This window comes from Anoplopoma fimbria, chromosome 11, assembly GCF_027596085.1.
Source record: "Anoplopoma fimbria isolate UVic2021 breed Golden Eagle Sablefish chromosome 11, Afim_UVic_2022, whole genome shotgun sequence".
NCBI classification, from domain to species: Eukaryota; Metazoa; Chordata; class Actinopteri; order Perciformes; family Anoplopomatidae; genus Anoplopoma; species Anoplopoma fimbria.
This window is the reverse complement of record NC_072459.1, coordinates 12,028,281-12,047,735: the sequence shown is the minus strand read 5'-3', so window position 1 is coordinate 12,047,735 and position 19,455 is coordinate 12,028,281. Positions and strand designations below refer to the sequence as shown.

The following is a 19,455-nucleotide window of genomic DNA, read 5'->3' as shown; positions in this document are numbered from 1 at the left end:
ACTTGTGTACAGGCAATTAAGGCTCCTGTAATCCCAGCTCACATTACTGATGAGCCCTCCACAATGCATTTAAGCTACACAGCAGCTTCATAATCAGATTACTGTTATGACATGCTGAATTTGCCTGTGGTCCTAACCTGACAAAAGCTCATTCATTACTCAGATTGTCTGCCCATAAAATAAGTTTTGTAAGGTAACTTTACAAAACTGCAATGTTATTCCAAGGAGAGAAAAAATATCTTATGTGATGCTCCAGATATTGCTGGGAATTAATCACTGTTAACATTGAAAAAAATACAGTTTGTCTCTTCTTGGACAAATATATGTTTTCCAATCTCCAACATTTCATTTCGTGTGAATCTTTTTTTTTTAAACCTATAAATTAATATCCAATTTTTTTAAGTACAGAAAATGTAAAAATATAATATGAGGAAAATTGTTATACATATTATAACAAATCTAATATTGCACATGATCATTTGAGAATGTGCTAAAAAAGCAAATGTGCTTCAAAATCCTTCAGCAGCTCTAAATAATTGTCTAAATAATTTCTATCATACTCACGTCTTTTCGTTGTTGTGCATCTCCGTTGGTAGTGTCTTAGAGATGCAGGGCTGTTGTTGCATGATGAGTTGTTTTTGGTGAAGCCCTCTTATACACCTCAGACTGTGAGAAGATTATGATACTACCAACCAGTAAAATGCCGGGCCCTCATCACCTGTGCACACACATGAGTCATTCATGTTGTATACGAGAGGTACTTGCATTAGGGGATTGGCTGACAGGCAGTTTAGTGGATGTCCCTGCTGCTGAGGCTGACCTGGACAGACACATGACAATAGGAGACAAATACAGATGTTTTTATCAGGAGCCATTTGCAAATATACTGTGGGATTATTCTCAGTTTACATCTCCCCTCCACCTGCAATATAATGCAGCTGAGAACATATAGCACCAGCAGCGAAAGCATTCTCCTTTAATCAGCAGTCTCTAAGATTGAGTTGCATTATGTCTCACTGGTAAACCCAAACACACACACACACCTCCCACACATAAACACACCAGGTCCATTCATCTGATGGCTTACTACAGATTCGCTCTATAATCTATTCCATTAATTCACATGCACATGTGACACGTGCAGGGACACACCTCTCTCGTAGACTCACAAACTGACCCTGATAATATGCACACAATCAACAAACGTGGATGACTTTTGAACCAATATACTTTATGTCCAGTGAAGGTGAGTTTTTTTTGATGATAATAATTGCTTATGCAGCCAGAATCATGAATTGCAGACTGGATGCCACATGTCTGAAACATGATCAGGGGGATGCTTAATAAACTACAACTAACTATGGTGCCGACAGCTGATTGTAGGGTTGCATCTACTGATTATGTTAATTGTTGGTTGATCTGTTTTTAAATAATTTTAAAAGATTCACTATGTATAATGGTCAAAATAATATTTAAAAATGCTAATCACATTTGCTAAGTAGTGTATTTAAGTAAAATGTGGGTGCCTAATACTTTACCTTTGTATTTCCATTGTATGACACTTCTATTTCACAACATTGAAAACTTCTGTCTCACTGTAGTATTGTGTTGACAAACTGGAGTAACGGTGTCATCTAGTGGTGGCAGACAGAAGCACCAGCAATTATTCTAACCAATCGGGATGACATGCAAAGATCGTCTATTTACATGAACTCGATGGTTCGCCCCACGAGGAGAGGTGGAAACGACCCCGGTACCCGGAAAAAGACACAGAGTGAGAGCTCTTAACTTCCTCTCTCCCACTGTCGCTTGAGGTTGGGTTGTGTAGGTCAAAGGTTATACACGCTGCTCCACATGTGTTTTTGTTTTTCTTTAAAGAAATAAAGGGCAGTGACAATGGGGAAGAATAAGAAAAACCAAAGTAACGAACCAGTAATACAAGCGGACAAGTCCGGTCTACATTCAAGGTAACGTGTTACAGAAACACTGCTAGCTAGCTCAACCAGCTAAAGCTAGCGTTAGCAGGTATTAGCTCCCACGTTAGCCTAGCTATCGAGATGAGATTCAACTTGTCAACATAAATCTTGAAGTTAACGCTAAGTGAGGACACGTTCCTGCACTATGTCTGGTTTTCAAAGGCTCACTGTTATTACACGTTTTCATTACTGTTGAATACTATCTGGACTGTATTAGTTATATGTATTATATAACTAATATTAGTGTACTAGTTATATGTATTATATATTATACTGTACTAGTTATATGTATTATATATTATACTGTATTATATATTATACTGTATTAGTTATATGTATTATATATTATACTGTACTAGTTATATGTATTATATATTATACTGTATTAGTTATATGTATTATATATTATACTGTATTAGTTATATGTATTATATATTATACTGTACTAGTTATATGTATTATATATTATACTGTACTAGTTATATGTATTATAAATTATACTGTATTAGTTATATGTATTATGTAACTAATACACTGTATTATATGTATACTTTGTACTGTGAAACTGTGCATTCATTAGACACTTAAAAAATAATAACTAGCACCATTTTGAATACAGATATACTGTACATGTTTTTTTTTGTTTTTTTTCAATGTTTATTGTATTTTTCTTCACTATCTTTGATTCTTGTTTTTTTTTCAATACTTACTTTTTTCTAACTATGTTTATGTTGTGCACCAAACACACCAAAGCTCATTCCTTGTATGTGAAAACGTACTGGTCAATAAACCTGATTGGGATTGTTTCTTCACAGTGATAAGAAGCTCAAACAGAGAGATGGTAAACCCAAGAAAGCCAAACCAGATCACCTGGAACACATCCCTTTTAGGCTCCGTGAGATCATGAAAAACAAAGAGAAGATGAAAACTGGATCCTCGAAGTCCAAAAAGCTAAAGGAGGGTGAGCAAAAAAGCTTCTTTAACACGACACTACGTAATGCACACTTGTACTTTTTTTAGTCAGTCGTGCCATGGGGTTGTTTATAATTAGTGAGTAACTTGTTTCTGTCTCTTTAGCCATCTCCCCAAAAGGTCAACCAGAGGATTCGCAGAGTGGAGATATACCTGTCCCACATTTCAAGAGGGGAAAGGCAGAAAGTGTAAAAGCGTATCTGCAGCGCATGGAGAACGAGACAAAACACGTCCTCTTCCTCACCAAGAACCAAGTAGACAGAAAGCCTGAGCTGGATGCAGACCAACAAGAGAATCCCCCTGACAAGGGCAAGTCTGAGAAAAAGAAGGAGTGAGTACACCTTAACTTGAAATCAGCAAAGTCCACTGATGATATGTATTTTTGCTTATATGGGATGTAAAAGGCCTGCTTAGGCTTTTGATTGCATGCTATGTATGTGTAGGTTATTTGTTCATTTGTGATAAATGTTCCATGTGCCTGTTACAAATGCAATGAAAATGCCCAACTGGGACAATGAGACATATAAATGTAATCTCTTGTGGATTATCAGCTTTGGTGACAGTCTTAGTTTAAATTGAAAAAATATATATTATTTAAATTCGAAATGTGTAGGTGAATAAAAAAACAAAACTACATTTTTGTTATTGAAAGTTAAAAAAAAAAAGAAAGTACTTTACATACTGTACCAGTCAAAAGTTTGGACACACCTTCTCATTCAATGGTTTTTCTTTATTTTTATTTTTATTCTTTTCTACATTATAGATTAATATTGAAGACATCCAAACTATGAAGGAACACATATGGAATTATGTGGTAAACAAACAAATGCTCAACAAACCAGAATATGTTTTATATTTTAGATTCTTCAAAGTAGTTGAATGAGAAGGTGTGTCCAAACTTTTGACTGGTACTGATAAGAAGATAAGATAATCCTTTATTAGTCCCGCACAAATTTGTTAAAAAGAGTTAAAGTGCCCAACATTCAAGTTATAAATAAGTAAAAACAGACAAATAACTAAATATAATATTTACAGACAGAAAAAAAAAACTACATTAACCATTATTAACACATAATATTGTTAAAAATCAAGTTAAACAATGCTAAAAGTAAATAACAAGAAATGGACCACAGTAAAACACAGACATGTAAATGTGATTATCATTCCTGGCTGATACATTTTATGCGATCTTTTCTCTCTTTGCTACAGGCATGATAAAGTCAGATTACAAAAGCTACACCAGAAAAAGTTGGACAGACAAGTTGCCCAGATCGAGAAAGAGATGTTTATAGGTAAGGAACATTTCCAATGGAATGGATGTGAGGAATCAGGTGTTTCCTGTATATCGAAGGGACCATCCGGCTTTATATTCTTCAAATTTATCAGAAAAGTATATTATCCCCAAGCCTTCCTGCAGGGGCAGAAGGATATATTCTTAGAGGGATAGTTCAGGTCTTTTGAAGTAGTTTAGTTTGAGGTACTTATCCATAATGAGTGTATTACCTGCAGTGGACAGCGGTAGGCACGACCCCCCATTTGCAGATCAGACACAAGTTCTTGCACAGAAAACCAAAGGCATACACAAAGAAAAATCAATATTACTATCAGCCTGCGCTATATTAACAAATATTTATTGGAGGATTAACTTGCCGTGAGACAGCTATGCAGTCTATGAATCCGACGTGGAACTAATCCAAATTTACCAGACAACAATGAAAAATAATAATTTTACCTTGCAGAACCATGTTCTACTGCTGCCTTGATCGATTAGTTTGTTAATATTACTGTGTGGTTTTTGGGGAATTCAAGCTAACCAGAGTCACACAATAACACATACAAACTAACTGATCGCGGCAACTAGAGGTTCTTGTTTATTTTTTGTGTTCCCAAAATCAAACTGAGAAATAACTAGCTGATCATTTCTGGGACAAGTTTATTTAAAGATGCAGTATTTTTTTAATATAAATGATTGATCATATGACTTCATGTATGTGAGGGAGTTATTGACAGTGAGCAACCTACAAACAATTATCACCCAACACTGCAGTTATTGTTTCAGTTTTCGCGCCCACGATTCTGCTCAAACCAATCTTCAAAACCCACTGTATGCTTCCTACACACTGCACAGCGCCAAACAGCAGAGTTAAAACTAGCACCTAGATAGCAGAGCTACAAGGAGAGTGAATTAGGTGAGGTGAGCTCGAAATGAAAGCTAATGTAGCTTTGTGTCTATTGTATTTGTAGAAAGGCCATAAAAACAAAATATGGCGATGTTAGTTTTGTGTTTACACCTTCTTTAACCTCTTCTAAAATAGCCAAAACATCCATAATTGCTGCTTTAATCACTTCAAAATAATTTTCTATAGAAACATTATATACTGTATAAGAGAAATGGCTACTATTGTCAAAGCAGAATAAGATTTAAAATGTGTTTGCATACTGATACGATTGACTGATTTGTTTGTTTTGTAGATACTGTTCCCTTTGGTGAAGTTTCAATGGCCCCGCCAACTTTTAGTGCCAAGCCCAAGAAAGCTCCGGTCAAATCTAAGGTAACCTGCTAAGTTATCAAATGTCATTAAGGTGATCTTCATACTTGAATACGATTTCAACTGTATTGTTTTTCTCCTCTTCCAACATCATCCAAAAGGGAACAAAGGGGCTGCTTCTCAACTCTCTCCTAGGCCAAACGGCAGTCTCCACAACCAAGCCCTCCATGGCCAGACAGAGAATCATGGAGGAGGAGAGGCAGCGAGTAGTGGAGGCTTACCGTCTTCTTAAGAAACAGAAGCAGCAGCAGCACAAGGACAGGGCGGCCAATCTGGAGAAACTCCGGAACCCCAAGTGATGTTTCATGTCAAAGAAATAAAAAAAAAGTCCCCGTCTTCAGTCAGCACTGAAGCTCAGAAACTGAAACAGATCGTGAGATAACCATCAACGGACTGTTTGTGTTATGTAACTTTGGAACTGCCAGTGGGGGGGAGCTCACCACGATGTAGCTGTCAGGGAAAGAAGCCAACATCAAAAGGCTTTGCCTCCGCTGCCCACAGTATGAGGTAAGCAGTGATCGACATTCACCTGCAACTTCCAGTGTTGCATGTTGAGCTCAAGACAGAACAGGACAATCAAATTGTTAATGCCTGTTTAAATGTCTTTATAAGAAAGACAGCCTGATCACCCCTCAAATAAATAAATACATCCAGACAGGTGACTTTGTTGAGTTCTCACCTTTTTGTAATTGTGTCAGATGTTCACTTGCAAGTGTTCAGTTGATTTCACACTGTTTTTTGTATTTGCATCTTTAGGTAGCCACAATGATAAAATATGATATGATGGCACGCAATAAATTCAAAAAAGGCCATGTCAAGGCAAATCATAAACCTTCAATTGTTTTCTGTGGTCCCACTAGAGGGCAGTCTGCCTGTAGAAAGCTGGTTTCATGTTGTTCGTATGGAGAGCTGACAGAATATGCAGACCTTTTTTAAAGTGAAAATGTAATTTTGATCGTACATTACACCTTAATAGAAATGTGAATTTATGGCTGCAGACTTATAATACTTTAAAACCTTGTCTCCCTTTGTACCTCCCTTGGAACCTGAATCCTGGGAATATTAAATCACACCAGCCTTTTTTTTTTTTTTTTTTTTTTTTTTTTAAATGTGGAGCACTTATTAGAGCCTGGCACAGCTATTTACATTTGTAATCCGTGAAAAGGTTTAACCTCATGAACGAGGCCTTTGTTTGACCATTATTCTCTGGGACAAACTGTGCAAATTCAGATATCTTTCAAAGCAGCCTCTATTTTCTAAAAGCAAACATTACGCTGATATTTTTCTTTGGTTGCAATATTGATCTACTGAATAATATCACCAGATGGATTAACCTATTTATACTGGGTCCCTGTTGTCTGGTCTATGCGTTCACAGTCATTTCTGTTTGATCAGCTTTTTTTCCCTTTTTTTTTTGTCCGTGTTTGTCCACTGAGGGTTGTCACAGTGACAAGGAAATGCATTAAGTGGGGACATCTGCTTGTGATTGGTAGTGCTGACTCCCTTGAGGTGAGCTCAACAGCCATTGGTCATTTACCCCCAGTGTCCATGTGCACAAGACGGCTATCAGTATTATCAAGGGGTTTACAGTTGCAGACTGTCAGAGAAAGATGCTGTTTTTTTCATTCAGCTAAAGTCACTGATCAGGAGTTAACATCTAATAATCTTTAAATAAAGACCTTGTCGAGGTTTAATGTATGCGTTTATTTACCCTCCTCTGCTGAGTGACACCTTACCAGTAACCTGTTAGTGAGATTCATGGGTAATATCCAGCTAAGGCTCCACTGGGACAGCCTGTAGAGTTTACCATTGCTATAGTTACCCCGGTCAGTGTCGTTAGACAGGTAAGATGTCGTTGGAAATGCTAAAAAAAATACATTCCATAGAATGTCTGAAGGCTGTTTTGTTTACATTTGGATACGTTTTTACCATGAGGGTGTTTGACAAGACTGAGCTGCTTTTTTGGGGGGTGGGTTTGCAGCTATTTGCATCCATTGTTATATCTTCGAGCATGGCATCCAAGGTTTCTAGCATAAGGCATTACAGAGTAAAATCTCAACATCTGTGCTCTGTTGTATATCGCTGATTGGCCTGACTTCCAGTTTGTGAGCAATTTCCTTTCAGAGCAAGTACTCGTGGCTGCTGACTGCACAGGACGGTGGGAGTAATTGGGGGAGAGCGTACTCAGCCCGCTGCTAGGCAGCCACAGCTCACTGCGAAGCTCCTAAAGTGGGTACGCGTGTGAGCGTGCGTGAGGCAAATTACATGTGAATAATTGTTCCTCTCCCCCGTAGAGACAAGGAAGAACTGGTCGTAAGTCAAAGCAGTTGTCCGTGCTAATGTGTCCCTTCGCAATAACGCTGTGATGGTGCTCACAGTGTGCTTATTTGCAGCCCACGCAGCTTCCTATGTAACATGTATGCAGAGGAGGCTTTTTCACTGGTTCTGCTGTCAGACAATGCACTTTTTATAAGATTCTCCATCAAATCGCATTGTAATTCCCTTAACTCAAAATGTAAATACATCCCCTCATTATTACATTCAGATTGTACAGGTTGGGTGGTGTACCACTCCCTCAATATCACTCAGTGTCACCTAGAATAGTTGTATGCCTTGTCTAGCAGTGTAAACTCACGCCACTGCAGAATGATAACTAACTGCTGCACGGGGCCCTGGGTGAAGCCGTTAAAGCTTATCAAGCCAACGTATGTAAATAACTGCTCTGAGTCGTGTTTACCTTGTGACACTTCCTCTTGTATTATCCCACATCTGTCACCTGTTACAATCCAAAGATGCAACAGCCACATGGTATTAAAGTAACCTTTTATAGGTTTAATAAGTTAAAAAATGTACAACCTTCTACACCAAATTATATTTTTTATAAATTCAAGGCACTAAAAAGATCATATGGCTTTCATAGGAAGTCTGAATCACAACATAATATATCACAAGTGAACAAAAGATGGTTTACAACAGATTAGCAAATTACAGTCAGTTGATTTGTGACAAGAAAAAACATATTTGTGGAAACACAACAACTTTAAGTGTTTGTGAATAAAAACTAATGTGTGTCAGCCAAATGATAGACCTTTCCTTTGCTTTAAACTCATCATTGTCTTGTTTCTCCACCATCAACTTACTTTAGGTCAGTTGTCACCTGAAAATGTTTACGTTTTTTCCACTCTGGGATGTCACTTTTGTAGAAATGCAAAAAGTAGTGACAGAACAGTATTGCTTTCTCTCTCTAAGCTATAAGGCAAGGTCATTGCTTTCCCAACGAGATATGAAACAACGCCACTCTTTCTCTTGATTGTCTTTTTGAGGGACACCAAGTGAGCAAAGCTGGTTTTAGTTGGCAGTAAGAAGGTTTAGGGCACTTGTTGTTAAATTGAGAATGGAAATTCAATAGAAGAGCTAATAGTGGCTACATACGCCTGTACATCTCTGATATTGCTAGTGTCTTTTTAATCTTTATAAATGACATTCAGCCCATACAGAACAGAAAAGCAGAAAAGAAATACAAGTACAAGACCAAATAAAGATGTCTGTTAGAGGAGCTAGTTCACATAACTGCATGCTACTGGAGATTCACCACACTGCTCAGGAAGAGAAAGAAGGTACATTACATTGGATACAAGGAATTGGGAGCGGAGGACGAACCCCTCGGTGGAGATATCATAGCTGTAACATCAGAGGTGACAGCGCAAAGAGCCCCTTGACTGCACGCTGCCTGCGTCTGACAGTGCTTAAGGCCACGAGGACTCGGCTGAACGAGGCGGGGAGCTGCCACTTCCTGGATTCAGTGAGGGGTCTCGAGCCCGAGGCATCATGGCGTCTTGGTCCATCTGCAGAAACACGCAGAATCAAAGAAGTGATTATTTCAGCAGATGTGACAGGAGAGGATGTTCTGTGTTGTCAAATATTTTTTTAACTCGCCCACCTTGGTCATACCCTTGGCGATCAGGGCTATTTCCGTGGGCTGGTACACACAACTTCTTAGCTGACCGTTATAAGCACCATATGGAGACACTGGCTTTGTGGGTACTGGTGAAGAAAAGGCAGAGGAGGATTGAAAAAGAAGAGTTTGTTGCAATGGCAGTCCAGTCCGTTACTTTGTAGCTTTAGACTTCGCTCAAGATCCACATTTATACAGGTATGAAAAACATAAACACACTTTTTTTTAGACATCTTTCATTGTTTAAACACTAAAGTCTCTGTAGCAACACACGTTTACTCCAATTAAACCGATTAGTGATTCAATATTTGCTGCATTTGACAGGATAAATCAGACGCATAGCAAAGTTGGATTTTGTTCAACTTTAAAAGCACCCTTTTGTATATGTATGTACTTATTTTGAGGATTCAGCACCTATCGATACATGATGTAGTTGAGAGCAATGAGGCTCTGTCATTGTAAGGTTAGTGTTAAACCATTATGTGTCATGCTGTACCTGTTGGAGGCTCATCCATAGTGAAGGCTCTATTCTCCATGTACGCGTTCTGATGGGGTGGCTCCAGCTCCTTAAGGTTGTTGTCATAAATGATGCCCCTGGCAGGGTAAACGTGATCTCCATCGATTGGCTGCTCCTGGTCTGGGTCCTCCTGGGTCAGTAAGCAGATTTCTGGGATGGCGTAGAGGAAGAGGAACACCCAGGCATTGGACACCACGGCGATAGCCAGAGTGGGATCATCCCAGCCGGGATTCCCGACCCATCTGTTCCCATGGATGTACATGAAGATCCAAGCTACCCAGATGGCCAAGGTGAAGAGGCCCGTGACCAGGATGAAGGCTCCATCTCGCCGCCACTGCTTGTGCTTGTGCGTCAGTGAGGGCATAGCCATCAGCACTACAGTGAGCAGCAGAACCATCACGTAGATCAGTGCCATCACGAAGTCCTGGTTAGCAATGCTGCAAGACAAGTCAGGGATAATGACACCTCCGGGTGGGCCCCTGACCACAGTGATGACGAGCCACTCAGTGTTGATGATCACCTCGACCATCCACAGACCCAGGGCACCCAGGCATAGCATCCAGCTCCTGGGACCCCGGCCCCTGCGCTGCAGCAGGGCGAGCCACAACCCGTGCATCACCAGGCAGGCTAGACAGCCCGAGAACAGCACTCCGAAGAGGAACCGCCGCGCAGAACAGCTGGTGGAGTACCGACCCACAATGAAGGCGAAAGTGAGTCCAAAGAGCCCCAGCGTAAAGACCAGGATGCTGGCCTGCAGGGCCACCATACCTTTTCTCTTCTTGTCTGTAACAAAAGGTAAGCTGGCCATGAGGATGACCAACAGAACAAAGGAAGTCACCACACCAGCAGCGGCGACGGCCTCCACCACGACCCCCCACAATGCAGTCAGGTCACACAGGTTGTAGTATATGGAGCCGATACTGGAACCACAGCCCTTTGGAGCACTGGTCGGTCCCATGGCTTGCTCTGCAGATTATGAAAAAGTGTTGCCACAGGAATATGCAAATTGGTAAACATGCATGGGAAATAAAACAAAATATGTTATTACTTTGGCACAGTAAACAAAGTGTTCCATCCACATAATGTACTGAGACTGCTGTGTTGAGTTTTGCTGTGTTAAACTTAAAATGCTGTCCATTGAAATAAATGTAATCAAGTGTAGAGAATCCAGACTTAAAGCAATTTGTCTCCCCTGTCATTATTTATAACATGGAACATTGATGTAGAATAATCACAGCTATGTCTAGGCCTTACAACACCATCTAATTTATGCAGGCATATTTTTTTAAATATTTAAGAGTAAACATAATAAGGCCCTATTACCCAACCAACATCCCTGAGTTTAATTTTAAGGATGTCTTGTATTCAACTTTAATTCCAATTATTATTCAACTGTCATTGTAATAATATTTTCCTCATGTAGCATCCAAAAAATGTACACACAGTTTAGTCTAAAACAGATCTAAGGACATTGTCAATGTCCAGTTAAAAACACGTATCTCCAAATGTGGTGATTTTAAACTTTTTAATGCAAATTGAGATATTAAGTGCTCCTGTCTGTATTGAGAAAAACATTTTTTTAAATCATTAGGATGTGTTGTCCGAAGATAAAACAGGCATTTTTATTTATATGAAAAGTTGAGCTGACATTTTGGGAGATTTTGATATAACAATAAATGATAAAGTTATAACCTGATAGGGCAGCATAGAGTAATATCACAGCCCTGCCGGACTTCTTACCTGGAGTGATGACGGAGAGCAGTTCCGCTCCAACAGGTGACTCAGGTAGATCCACTCCGGTACTGATTCACCCAACCTTGTCTGAAATATTTCTCCAGATAAATGTGTTTGGACTTATTCCTGAGGGCGCTCCAATGTTCACTTAATTGATCTTCGGGTTGTTGTGGGTTTTTTTTTTTTTTTTTTTTTTTTTCCTCTGGGGCGGAATCATGGACAGTCCTCCATCTGCCCACTCCCTCTCAGCTGTTACTGAACCATGTTATAATGAACTCACCGGCAGTCGCATCAAAGTAGGCTGGTTATCCTTTGAGTTATTATTATTATTATTATTATTATTATTATTATTAATAATATGTGGATGTTTTCTAACGACTCGATCAGCTCAGACCGCTCTGTCTCTTCGTCCAGCCTCTCTTGCAGCTTTGCATATTCTGTGAGATTATAGCTCCCGGCCTATTTATTTGTCGCAGGCAGCTTACATGCAAACAAAGGGACCACTCTCCTCTCAAATTAGACATTAGTACAGCATGATCTGAGCTGAGACCTGTTAGACACGTTGATTTCAGATACAATGGTGATTAATGGCTTTTGCTGATTCAGTAATTAGATCACTTTTGTTATTATTCTTCAGAAGTGTAATTCTTATGGAGAGATCAGTTGCTGCTCATATCCTACAGCAGTTTATACTGTAAAAAAAAAACTCCAGAGATCAAACATATCACTATAAGTGTTTGATTATTATTATTAATTTGATTGGCTGTTTCCATATACAGTAGGCTACAGCTGTTTCAAACGGTTTTAAAATAACTCTGCAAGTTAAATGACTATACTGTGAATTGTTGAAATACACATATAATACAGTACAAAACTGTATTTAAAAATAGGCTAGTTTTCTTTAGTTCGAAGGCTACAGCCTAAAACAGTATTGGGCTTTTTGAATACAGTAGCTTCAGTAGTGCAACTAGCTTAAAGGTGGTTTAAGTGCATTTCTGAAAGTAAATTATGGGCTGTCAAAGTCTATGAAAATAAAATATATCATTTTTTTCCATAAATGGTAATTTATGAAAATGCCCCAAATAAACACTGTAGGCAGACTACTTAATAACTACAGGCCAAAGTAAATGATTTAAACAGCATTTGTAAAGGAATTATTCTGTCCCAAGCGTTTTGATCCATAGGCAGTTGATCAATGAAAGTGTGATCAAATAAGCACTTTCCACTGTACTTTCAGTTTTATAGAGGGAAAAGGCTCACATACAGTTGTTCAATTAAGAATAATTCAACTGAAATGTAGAGCACATTCAATAATTAGATTAATACTTTAAGCACAAACAGCATGCATCTTGAGAAATCTATCACACTTTCTCTTTTTTAAGGATAAGTAATTCAGGGCACTCATCATGAGACTCTGCCTCCTGTTTGCGGAGCCACCTGGTGGAAAATATTGTTACAGGAGAGATTGACTCCTGTGTTACATAATCGTTTGACACCACACAACAAAACAGATTTTGCTATTGATCTCTTGTAGGCCATGCCACTCAACAAGCATTTGACAAATAGCAACATTGACCGATGTCATTGATTTAAAGCTTTTAAATTGTCTCCACTCAGTAAAATTCAGAAATTTGCTGAAATACTGTGAAAAATATAAAACTATGACATTCCATCAAAACTTTCTTATTCTGCCTAAAACAATGGATTCAATGTCATGAAATTGCTTAATACTGATTTATTTGACCCGTCCATCTGTTTTTTCTTGTATGTCTCGGCTTTGTAAATATTTAAAGTCACAAAACTTCTGTCGTCATCTCTCTCCCTCATTTAGTTGTGAAACTTGCAGTTTGGAAAAGAACTGTGTCACAAATAAATAGCCCAAGTAATACATTAGCGAAATTCAATTTGGCCTCAGTAGCACAGACATGCTTGGAAATATTGAGACATTGGAAAGTGTGATACTTTACAACAAAAAGCAGTTTATTCTACACATTTAAGAGAGATAATATGAGATAAGATAAGATAAGATAAGATAAGATAATCCTTTATTAGTCCCGCAGCGGGGAAATTTGCAGTATTACAGCAGCGGAGTGGAAAGTGCAAACAAGTGACATACAGTAAGTAAGTAAAAAAAAAAAAAAAAAAAAAAGATTAAAACAGGTATACTAAATACGTAACCACACAATTACTACATGTTTTTTAAATTCATTTTATTGTTCTTTTATTTAGACACTTAGACACATCCAACATGTAAAATGTGTGATTGCATCAAAAGTCATTTGTGTCATGTTTTGGAGACCTGGTTATGTAGAGCATCGCCTCCGGGTTCCGCACAAGAGTAAGGTCATCCAGGACACCTTGCTGAACTCAGTCTGGCATACAGCCTGTACTAAACGTACTGTTTATACTGCATGATGGAGCCCCCTGTGGTGCATCGATCCCTCAATGGATCCCGTCCCGAGGGGTGCTCTCACAAACCTAGCAGCTTGCCAATCCATCCCTTTGCATTGTGGTCATGTTAGCGGATTCTTAAATAGGAGCTGATCTCAAAGGAGAGAGCAATGTGACCTTAATGAAGGGCATGCCCTTTGCAGAGGCACTAATAAAGAGGGCTTTGTTTTTCTGATTTCATTGTGTATACTTCCAGCTGTAAACCAATCTAAACCCAACATATAAGTAGGTATACATATATAGCATACAGTGCAGACCAATATTTTCACACCCAAGTCTCAGTATTTGCATCAATATAGATTCATAGCATTCATATAAAGCTTATAAATCTTATTTTTGTGCATCTTTATCAACATCCAGAAAGTAAAACAAATAAAACATGCCACCATATACAGTGCCTTGTCGTTCTCTAGTCCATTTTGTTGCAGCAGGCTTCATTAGGGCACCTCAGCAGCACCGGCTCTCCTCCGAGAACCTGTCAGGTTATTCATAGCAGTGACTCAGGTCCGGGTCTCGTAGGACGTCTCTTCTCCTGCATTTTTACCGCAGCCTGGCAGCACTCGAGGGCATCACAACAACCCAATTCACTCTGAAATGATGTCTCTTCCTGTCTGTCTCTCCGTTGTGTGCGTGGTAGATTTGGAGCTATTTTAAAGCTAGTTTTGTCACATGGCAGCATGTTAGTAGTAATATTTGGATTGGACTAATGGCCTAGTCAGATGCAATGACTTTTTAAAATATATATCAGATCCATACTGAGCTTATCTTTTTGAGAAGATTTTATGTCCCTATTTTGACGACCCATCTCTGACAGATCAATGCTAACTGAGGGATACATAAATGTCACTGTAAACATCTCTTTGAGCGATGACCTGAGGGGATATCTATTGTTGTCATCACTGCCATTTCACATTGAAACGTATTTCTGTTGTATCCCAGTTACTGTATGTTATTCCACAATGTGTGGCTCTCTCATGTCATTTGGCTGTTGGGCTCACTTTGAGTCGTTATAGCACTGCGTATTGATGATCATAGCTTGGAGGATAGTATGTTCCCTGCAAGCGGCGGACCATTAACTCCATATCCATCTGGAATTTGTATCACACACATTCATTGAACCCTTTGCCGCCATGTGAGGTTTGTGATGCAACAACTGCACCTGAAAAATATACTTCACCAGTACTTTGACTACATAAAATCCTGATTGGCAGTAGAATTTGATCAACAGAGCTTGTCTTTAATTGACGAGCGGACCCAGCACCAATGAAATCATCCTTCCATTAGGGAGATTAACATCCCATCAGAGGAATAATTAATCTCAGCTGAAAAACTCTTCTTCAAAATGGATTATGAAATTTGACTGACTGCAGTTTGTCACACTTAATAGAACCTCAATTACTCTTGCCGGAGAGTCTCAGTGGCAAACCTCCTGTAATTAATTGACTAATTATATGAAGCTGATTTTACTTTACTTAGATATCGTAAACAAAATCATGCAGCCCAGGGATTTGCTGCACTCTGAGTGCCATTAAAACATGAAACTATGTTAATATTGATTGCTAATAGCACATGACTTTTAAAGTAAAACAAAGAACAAAAAACATTAAGCTGAGTCTGTGGTTGGCCGGGTGCCAATGATCAATGCCATGTAACTTCCAAAAGGGAGGAATTCAAAATCAAAGCTGTCGCTATAGCAACGCCCCTGCCAGATTCCACCAATCAATGGAGTCCGTGGGGTTGCGAGATGCGCCAGGGAAAGGCCAGCGTCCTACATAAAGAGTGCGGGACAGGGAGCCGGGCGGCACACTCAGGGCAACGCACCTTTACTGCAAACACACGAGCAAGGCACAGCAGCAAGAAGAAGAGTCGGGAGTAGAGTGGCACAGAGTGAGGAAGAGAGAGGTGGGAAAGGACAAAAGGAAGAGAGGCAAGGAATAACTGAGAAGATATGGTTCGCTCATGTGGACACGGGATCCCTGCCGGGGTCTTTGTGGGCACCCTGCTACTCTTAATCCACTCTGTCACAGTTAGAGGAGGTAAGATAACAAAAGAAATCAGCACTTTCAACAGATTGCTTTCAAAGAGTCATATCCACTTTGTGTCTTTTTTTTCTGTCTTTTTTTTTTGAACATCCTACATTGTAGGATGAGAAGCTGTGTTGTTCTGTTTCAGTCCAGCTTCCCCCATACTGTCAGTGGGTAGTAGGGCAGAGCATGAATGCATGGCTCGTGTTCGGCCTCAGGGCAAGGGATGAGTATTTATCTATTCTACTTATCCTGTCCTCATCTGTCTGTCTGCTGGGTGCAGGGAAACACAGGCAAGTCCATTTGCTGCCTGGCATTGTGCCAGCTCAGTCAACCAGTACAGTTCAAGCGCAGAAGGAACGCGTTTCTTGCTCCTTAAAGAAGATCTGACTTTGACTGATATTGACCAAAGCTATTGAAGGCCACATTTCTGTGTCAGATTATATTCTGTTTGAAATTCCTCGTGAGTACAGACTCATCTAATACTATATGTAGGGAATGTGTATCAAATGTTTTATTCAATGTTTTCAGCTGGTCTCAGCTTGAGTGGGAGATCATCAGAACACTCTTGATCAAAACTTTTTTTTGGTCTATTTTTATGGGGTTTTTTCTTTCTGAATAAATAAAAAACGATATACTGTTTCCTTAGTTATGATGTATTTGGTGATTTTTCAATTGGCTTCGGTGGGCCAGAACCATTTGTGAAAAAACACCCTCACACCATGCTCAGCTGGCTCAGGGTGCTGGCTGGCTAATTGGAAAAAGGTTACTTTGAAGTGGGGGGTGCTTGATTGTGGTAGAGATATTAGGACTGAGACATTCCAGGGAGTCAATGTGCTCCCCCTGTGTCTCATTAAACCAGCAGTAATAGGCCAACAAAGCTGCCGATGGCTGTGGCAGAATGGAAACAGCAGCTTGTCACGCTGAGTCTTTCATGTGTGATTCTCCAGTATGCGACTCTTGTACTTGCACACAAGAAGGCCCGTAGACGCAGCCATCTGCAATGTCGCTGCAAACTCAGGATTCTTCTCTGAGCGCCTTGTTTCGAGGTTCTTCTGAGTCAGCCACCTGGTTTGTTCTCTATTATTTGAGACCAGAAGATTAGAAGAATGTGCAAGTGTGCTTTTTTGCCACGACACATATTATCAGTTGCGGTTTAGGCGATGAGTTAGGGAATGCTTTTCTAGTTCCTGCTGTGTCGAATCTGATGTAAGAACAAAGCACATGAATTCTGCTGTGAAATCTTAGAAAGCAGAGTCAGAGGGATGCATATGATAAAAATAAGACAGAATTTCCGGAATTAATGAAGGAAATCTATATGTGAAAAATATCTAAAACTGTAGCTGAAATTTAAATATTTATGTATTTTTTTTTATCTGTAAGGGGCTACTAGTTCATCATCCTGCACTTTCTTTTCCACAGCTGCCCTGAAGCAGGAGGTGGCATTGGACAACGGGGCCACGTTGCTGAATCACTCCATGAGTTTGGTGCAACGTATGGAGAACCTGCTGGCCCTGGGGAACAGCAGTGATGTCACTCTCCGAGTGCAGACCATCAGCACGGACGAGGTGAAGGTGATCCAGGCCCACAGCCTGGTTCTCACGCTGCAGAGCGACGTGTTTGAGGAACTGCTGCTCAGTCGCAACAGCAGCACTGTGGTTTTGAGGGAGACGCCCGACTGTGCAGCTGTCTTTGACAAGTTTGTCAGGTGTGGGGTGACTCCAGTTGTAATCCTTTGTTCAGAGTTAAACCAGGTTAAATAAAATGGCACCATTCAAGAAACTTAGAAGCTGGAAATACTTTTGTATTTTCCACAAGTATAGAGTTCCGCACCATTTTGCCTCTCCCTTTGGAGAAGTGAGATGCTCCATCTTGTGAAATATTCTAAAATTACACATGCTGTTTTTGGCTCACAGTAAAAAAAATCGTACAGTGTGGGTTTATTCAGTGACTCAGATGTGAGGTGAAAAACCAGTAGTAGGCCTTATTGAGAGATATGTTGTATGAATAACTTTTTTTCAAATGTCTTTATATGACTATTCTAGCTGTGTTTTTCTCTTGCAGGTATCTGTACAGCGGTGACATCTCAGTACGGCTGGATCAGGCCATTTCTCTGCATAAGCTGGCCAGCAAGTATCATGTGTGGGGTTTACAACAAGGTCTGACCCAGTATATGACCCAACATCTGTCTAGTGATTCGCCCACCGGCCATGTGATTGGCTGGTACAACTATGCATTACAAATTGGGGACATAGTCCTGCGGGACAGCTGTCTGCAGTACCTGTCCTGGAACCTGTCTTCGGTGCTGCAGAGCGGAGAATGGGGCTCCATCAGTGAGGACCTGCTCCTCTCCTTGCTCCAGCGCTCTGACCTTATTCTGCAGAGTGAGCTGGAGCTCTACGAAGCCCTGGAGGCCTGGATTAGCCAGAACCAGCCCGTCAGCTCAACAGTCGAAAGCGCCTTGAGGGCAGTTCGATACGGCATGATTCCCCCTCAGCAGCTCTTCCGTCTTCAGAAGCAATCCCCCCTCCTGCAGAAGTATTACGAGTCTATCCGCGATCTCCTCTACCTAGCTTTCCAATTTCACTCGGCCTCACCTATACAACTGGCCAAGTACTTTGATGTCAACTGCAGTATCTTCACTCCCCGTAACTACCTGTCCACCTCCTGGGGTTCCCCCTGGGTCATCAATAACCCCACCCGTGATGACCGCAGTTTCAGCTTCCAGACCCAGTTGGGGCCCAGCGGCTATGACTCCAGTAAGAGAGTGACCTGGAATGCACTTTTCTCCCCTCGCTGGCTCCCACTCAGTGCCAGGTCGACCTATACTGAGCTGGGTGCCATGCAGCCAACGCGCACAGATGGAGGTCGACCTCGCATCATCGTAACACCGGCCACCTCCAGTCCAGACTTTGCCGGTGTGAGTTTCCAGAAGACGGTGATCGTGATGGCGAGACAACAAGGAAAAGTGGTGGTTCGCCATGTCTACAACTTCCACCAAAGCACAGAGGAGGCCGGGGACTTCCTGGTGGATGCCGACCTGCAGCGCCGTGTATCAGAGTACCTGATTGACAGCTCCCTCTATCTGCACATTGTAATAAAACCTCTCTACCATACTCTCATTGTTGCCAGGAAGTAAAAGGCAGGAATTTGGTGTGGTCTTATCATCAGTTATACACCCTCCACCCACACAATCACATGCATATTCCAAAGTTAACTCATCTCATAGCAGGTGTTTATGCATCCAGTCTGTGACATCTCTATAAAGCAAGGTACA

The 19,455-nt window shown here is 40.4% G+C and overlaps 3 protein-coding genes across 3 annotated transcripts; 2 read left to right on the top strand and 1 right to left on the bottom strand.

The window, feature by feature from the left end:
- The first annotated feature begins 1,808 nt into the window (after positions 1 to 1,808).
- ccdc137 (coiled-coil domain containing 137) lies at positions 1,809 to 6,152 on the top strand. The gene is made up of 6 exons (XM_054608031.1): positions 1,809 to 1,967; positions 2,792 to 2,937; positions 3,054 to 3,279; positions 4,158 to 4,240; positions 5,421 to 5,500; positions 5,599 to 6,152. Exons 1-6 carry the CDS (start codon positions 1,897 to 1,899, stop codon positions 5,794 to 5,796), a joined length of 804 nt encoding a protein of 267 aa, XP_054464006.1. The 5' UTR covers positions 1,809 to 1,896; the 3' UTR covers positions 5,797 to 6,152.
- A 3,091-nt stretch (positions 6,153 to 9,243) lies between these two features.
- Positions 9,244 to 12,137, bottom strand: LOC129098322 (G-protein coupled receptor family C group 5 member C-like). The gene is made up of 4 exons (XM_054607316.1): positions 12,098 to 12,137; positions 9,949 to 10,935; positions 9,438 to 9,541; positions 9,244 to 9,342 (listed from the first exon to the last, which is right to left on the bottom strand). Exons 1-4 carry the CDS (start codon positions 12,135 to 12,137, stop codon positions 9,244 to 9,246), a joined length of 1,230 nt encoding a protein of 409 aa, XP_054463291.1.
- A 3,965-nt stretch (positions 12,138 to 16,102) lies between these two features.
- Positions 16,103 to 19,408, top strand: btbd17b (BTB (POZ) domain containing 17b). Its single transcript, XM_054608251.1, has 3 exons — positions 16,103 to 16,190; positions 17,601 to 17,886; positions 18,243 to 19,408. The coding sequence occupies exons 1-3, from the start codon at positions 16,103 to 16,105 to the stop codon at positions 19,315 to 19,317; spliced, it is 1,449 nt and encodes a 482-aa protein (XP_054464226.1). The 3' UTR covers positions 19,318 to 19,408.
- Positions 19,409 to 19,455: the final 47 nt, after the last annotated feature.

Coding starts and splice junctions, on each gene's coding strand:
- ccdc137 (XM_054608031.1), top strand. CDS start 1,897: ATGGGGAAGAATAAGAAAAACCAAAGTAACGAACCAGTAATACAAGCG. Junction 1,968..2,791: donor AAGTCCGGTCTACATTCAAG/GTAACGTGTTAC, acceptor GTTTCTTCACAG/TGATAAGAAGCTCAAACAGA. Junction 5,501..5,598: donor AAGCTCCGGTCAAATCTAAG/GTAACCTGCTAA, acceptor ATCATCCAAAAG/GGAACAAAGGGGCTGCTTCT.
- LOC129098322 (XM_054607316.1), bottom strand. CDS start 12,137: ATGCAAAGCTGCAAGAGAGGCTGGACGAAGAGACAGAGCG. Junction 10,936..12,097: donor CTGGACGAAGAGACAGAGCG/GTCTGAGCTGAT, acceptor CATAATCTGCAG/AGCAAGCCATGGGACCGACC. Junction 9,343..9,437: donor TCGCCAAGGGTATGACCAAG/GTGGGCGAGTTA, acceptor GTGTTTCTGCAG/ATGGACCAAGACGCCATGAT.
- btbd17b (XM_054608251.1), top strand. CDS start 16,103: ATGGTTCGCTCATGTGGACACGGGATCCCTGCCGGGGTCTTTGTGGGC. Junction 16,191..17,600: donor CTCTGTCACAGTTAGAGGAG/GTAAGATAACAA, acceptor TCTTTTCCACAG/CTGCCCTGAAGCAGGAGGTG. Junction 17,887..18,242: donor GTCTTTGACAAGTTTGTCAG/GTGTGGGGTGAC, acceptor TTTCTCTTGCAG/GTATCTGTACAGCGGTGACA.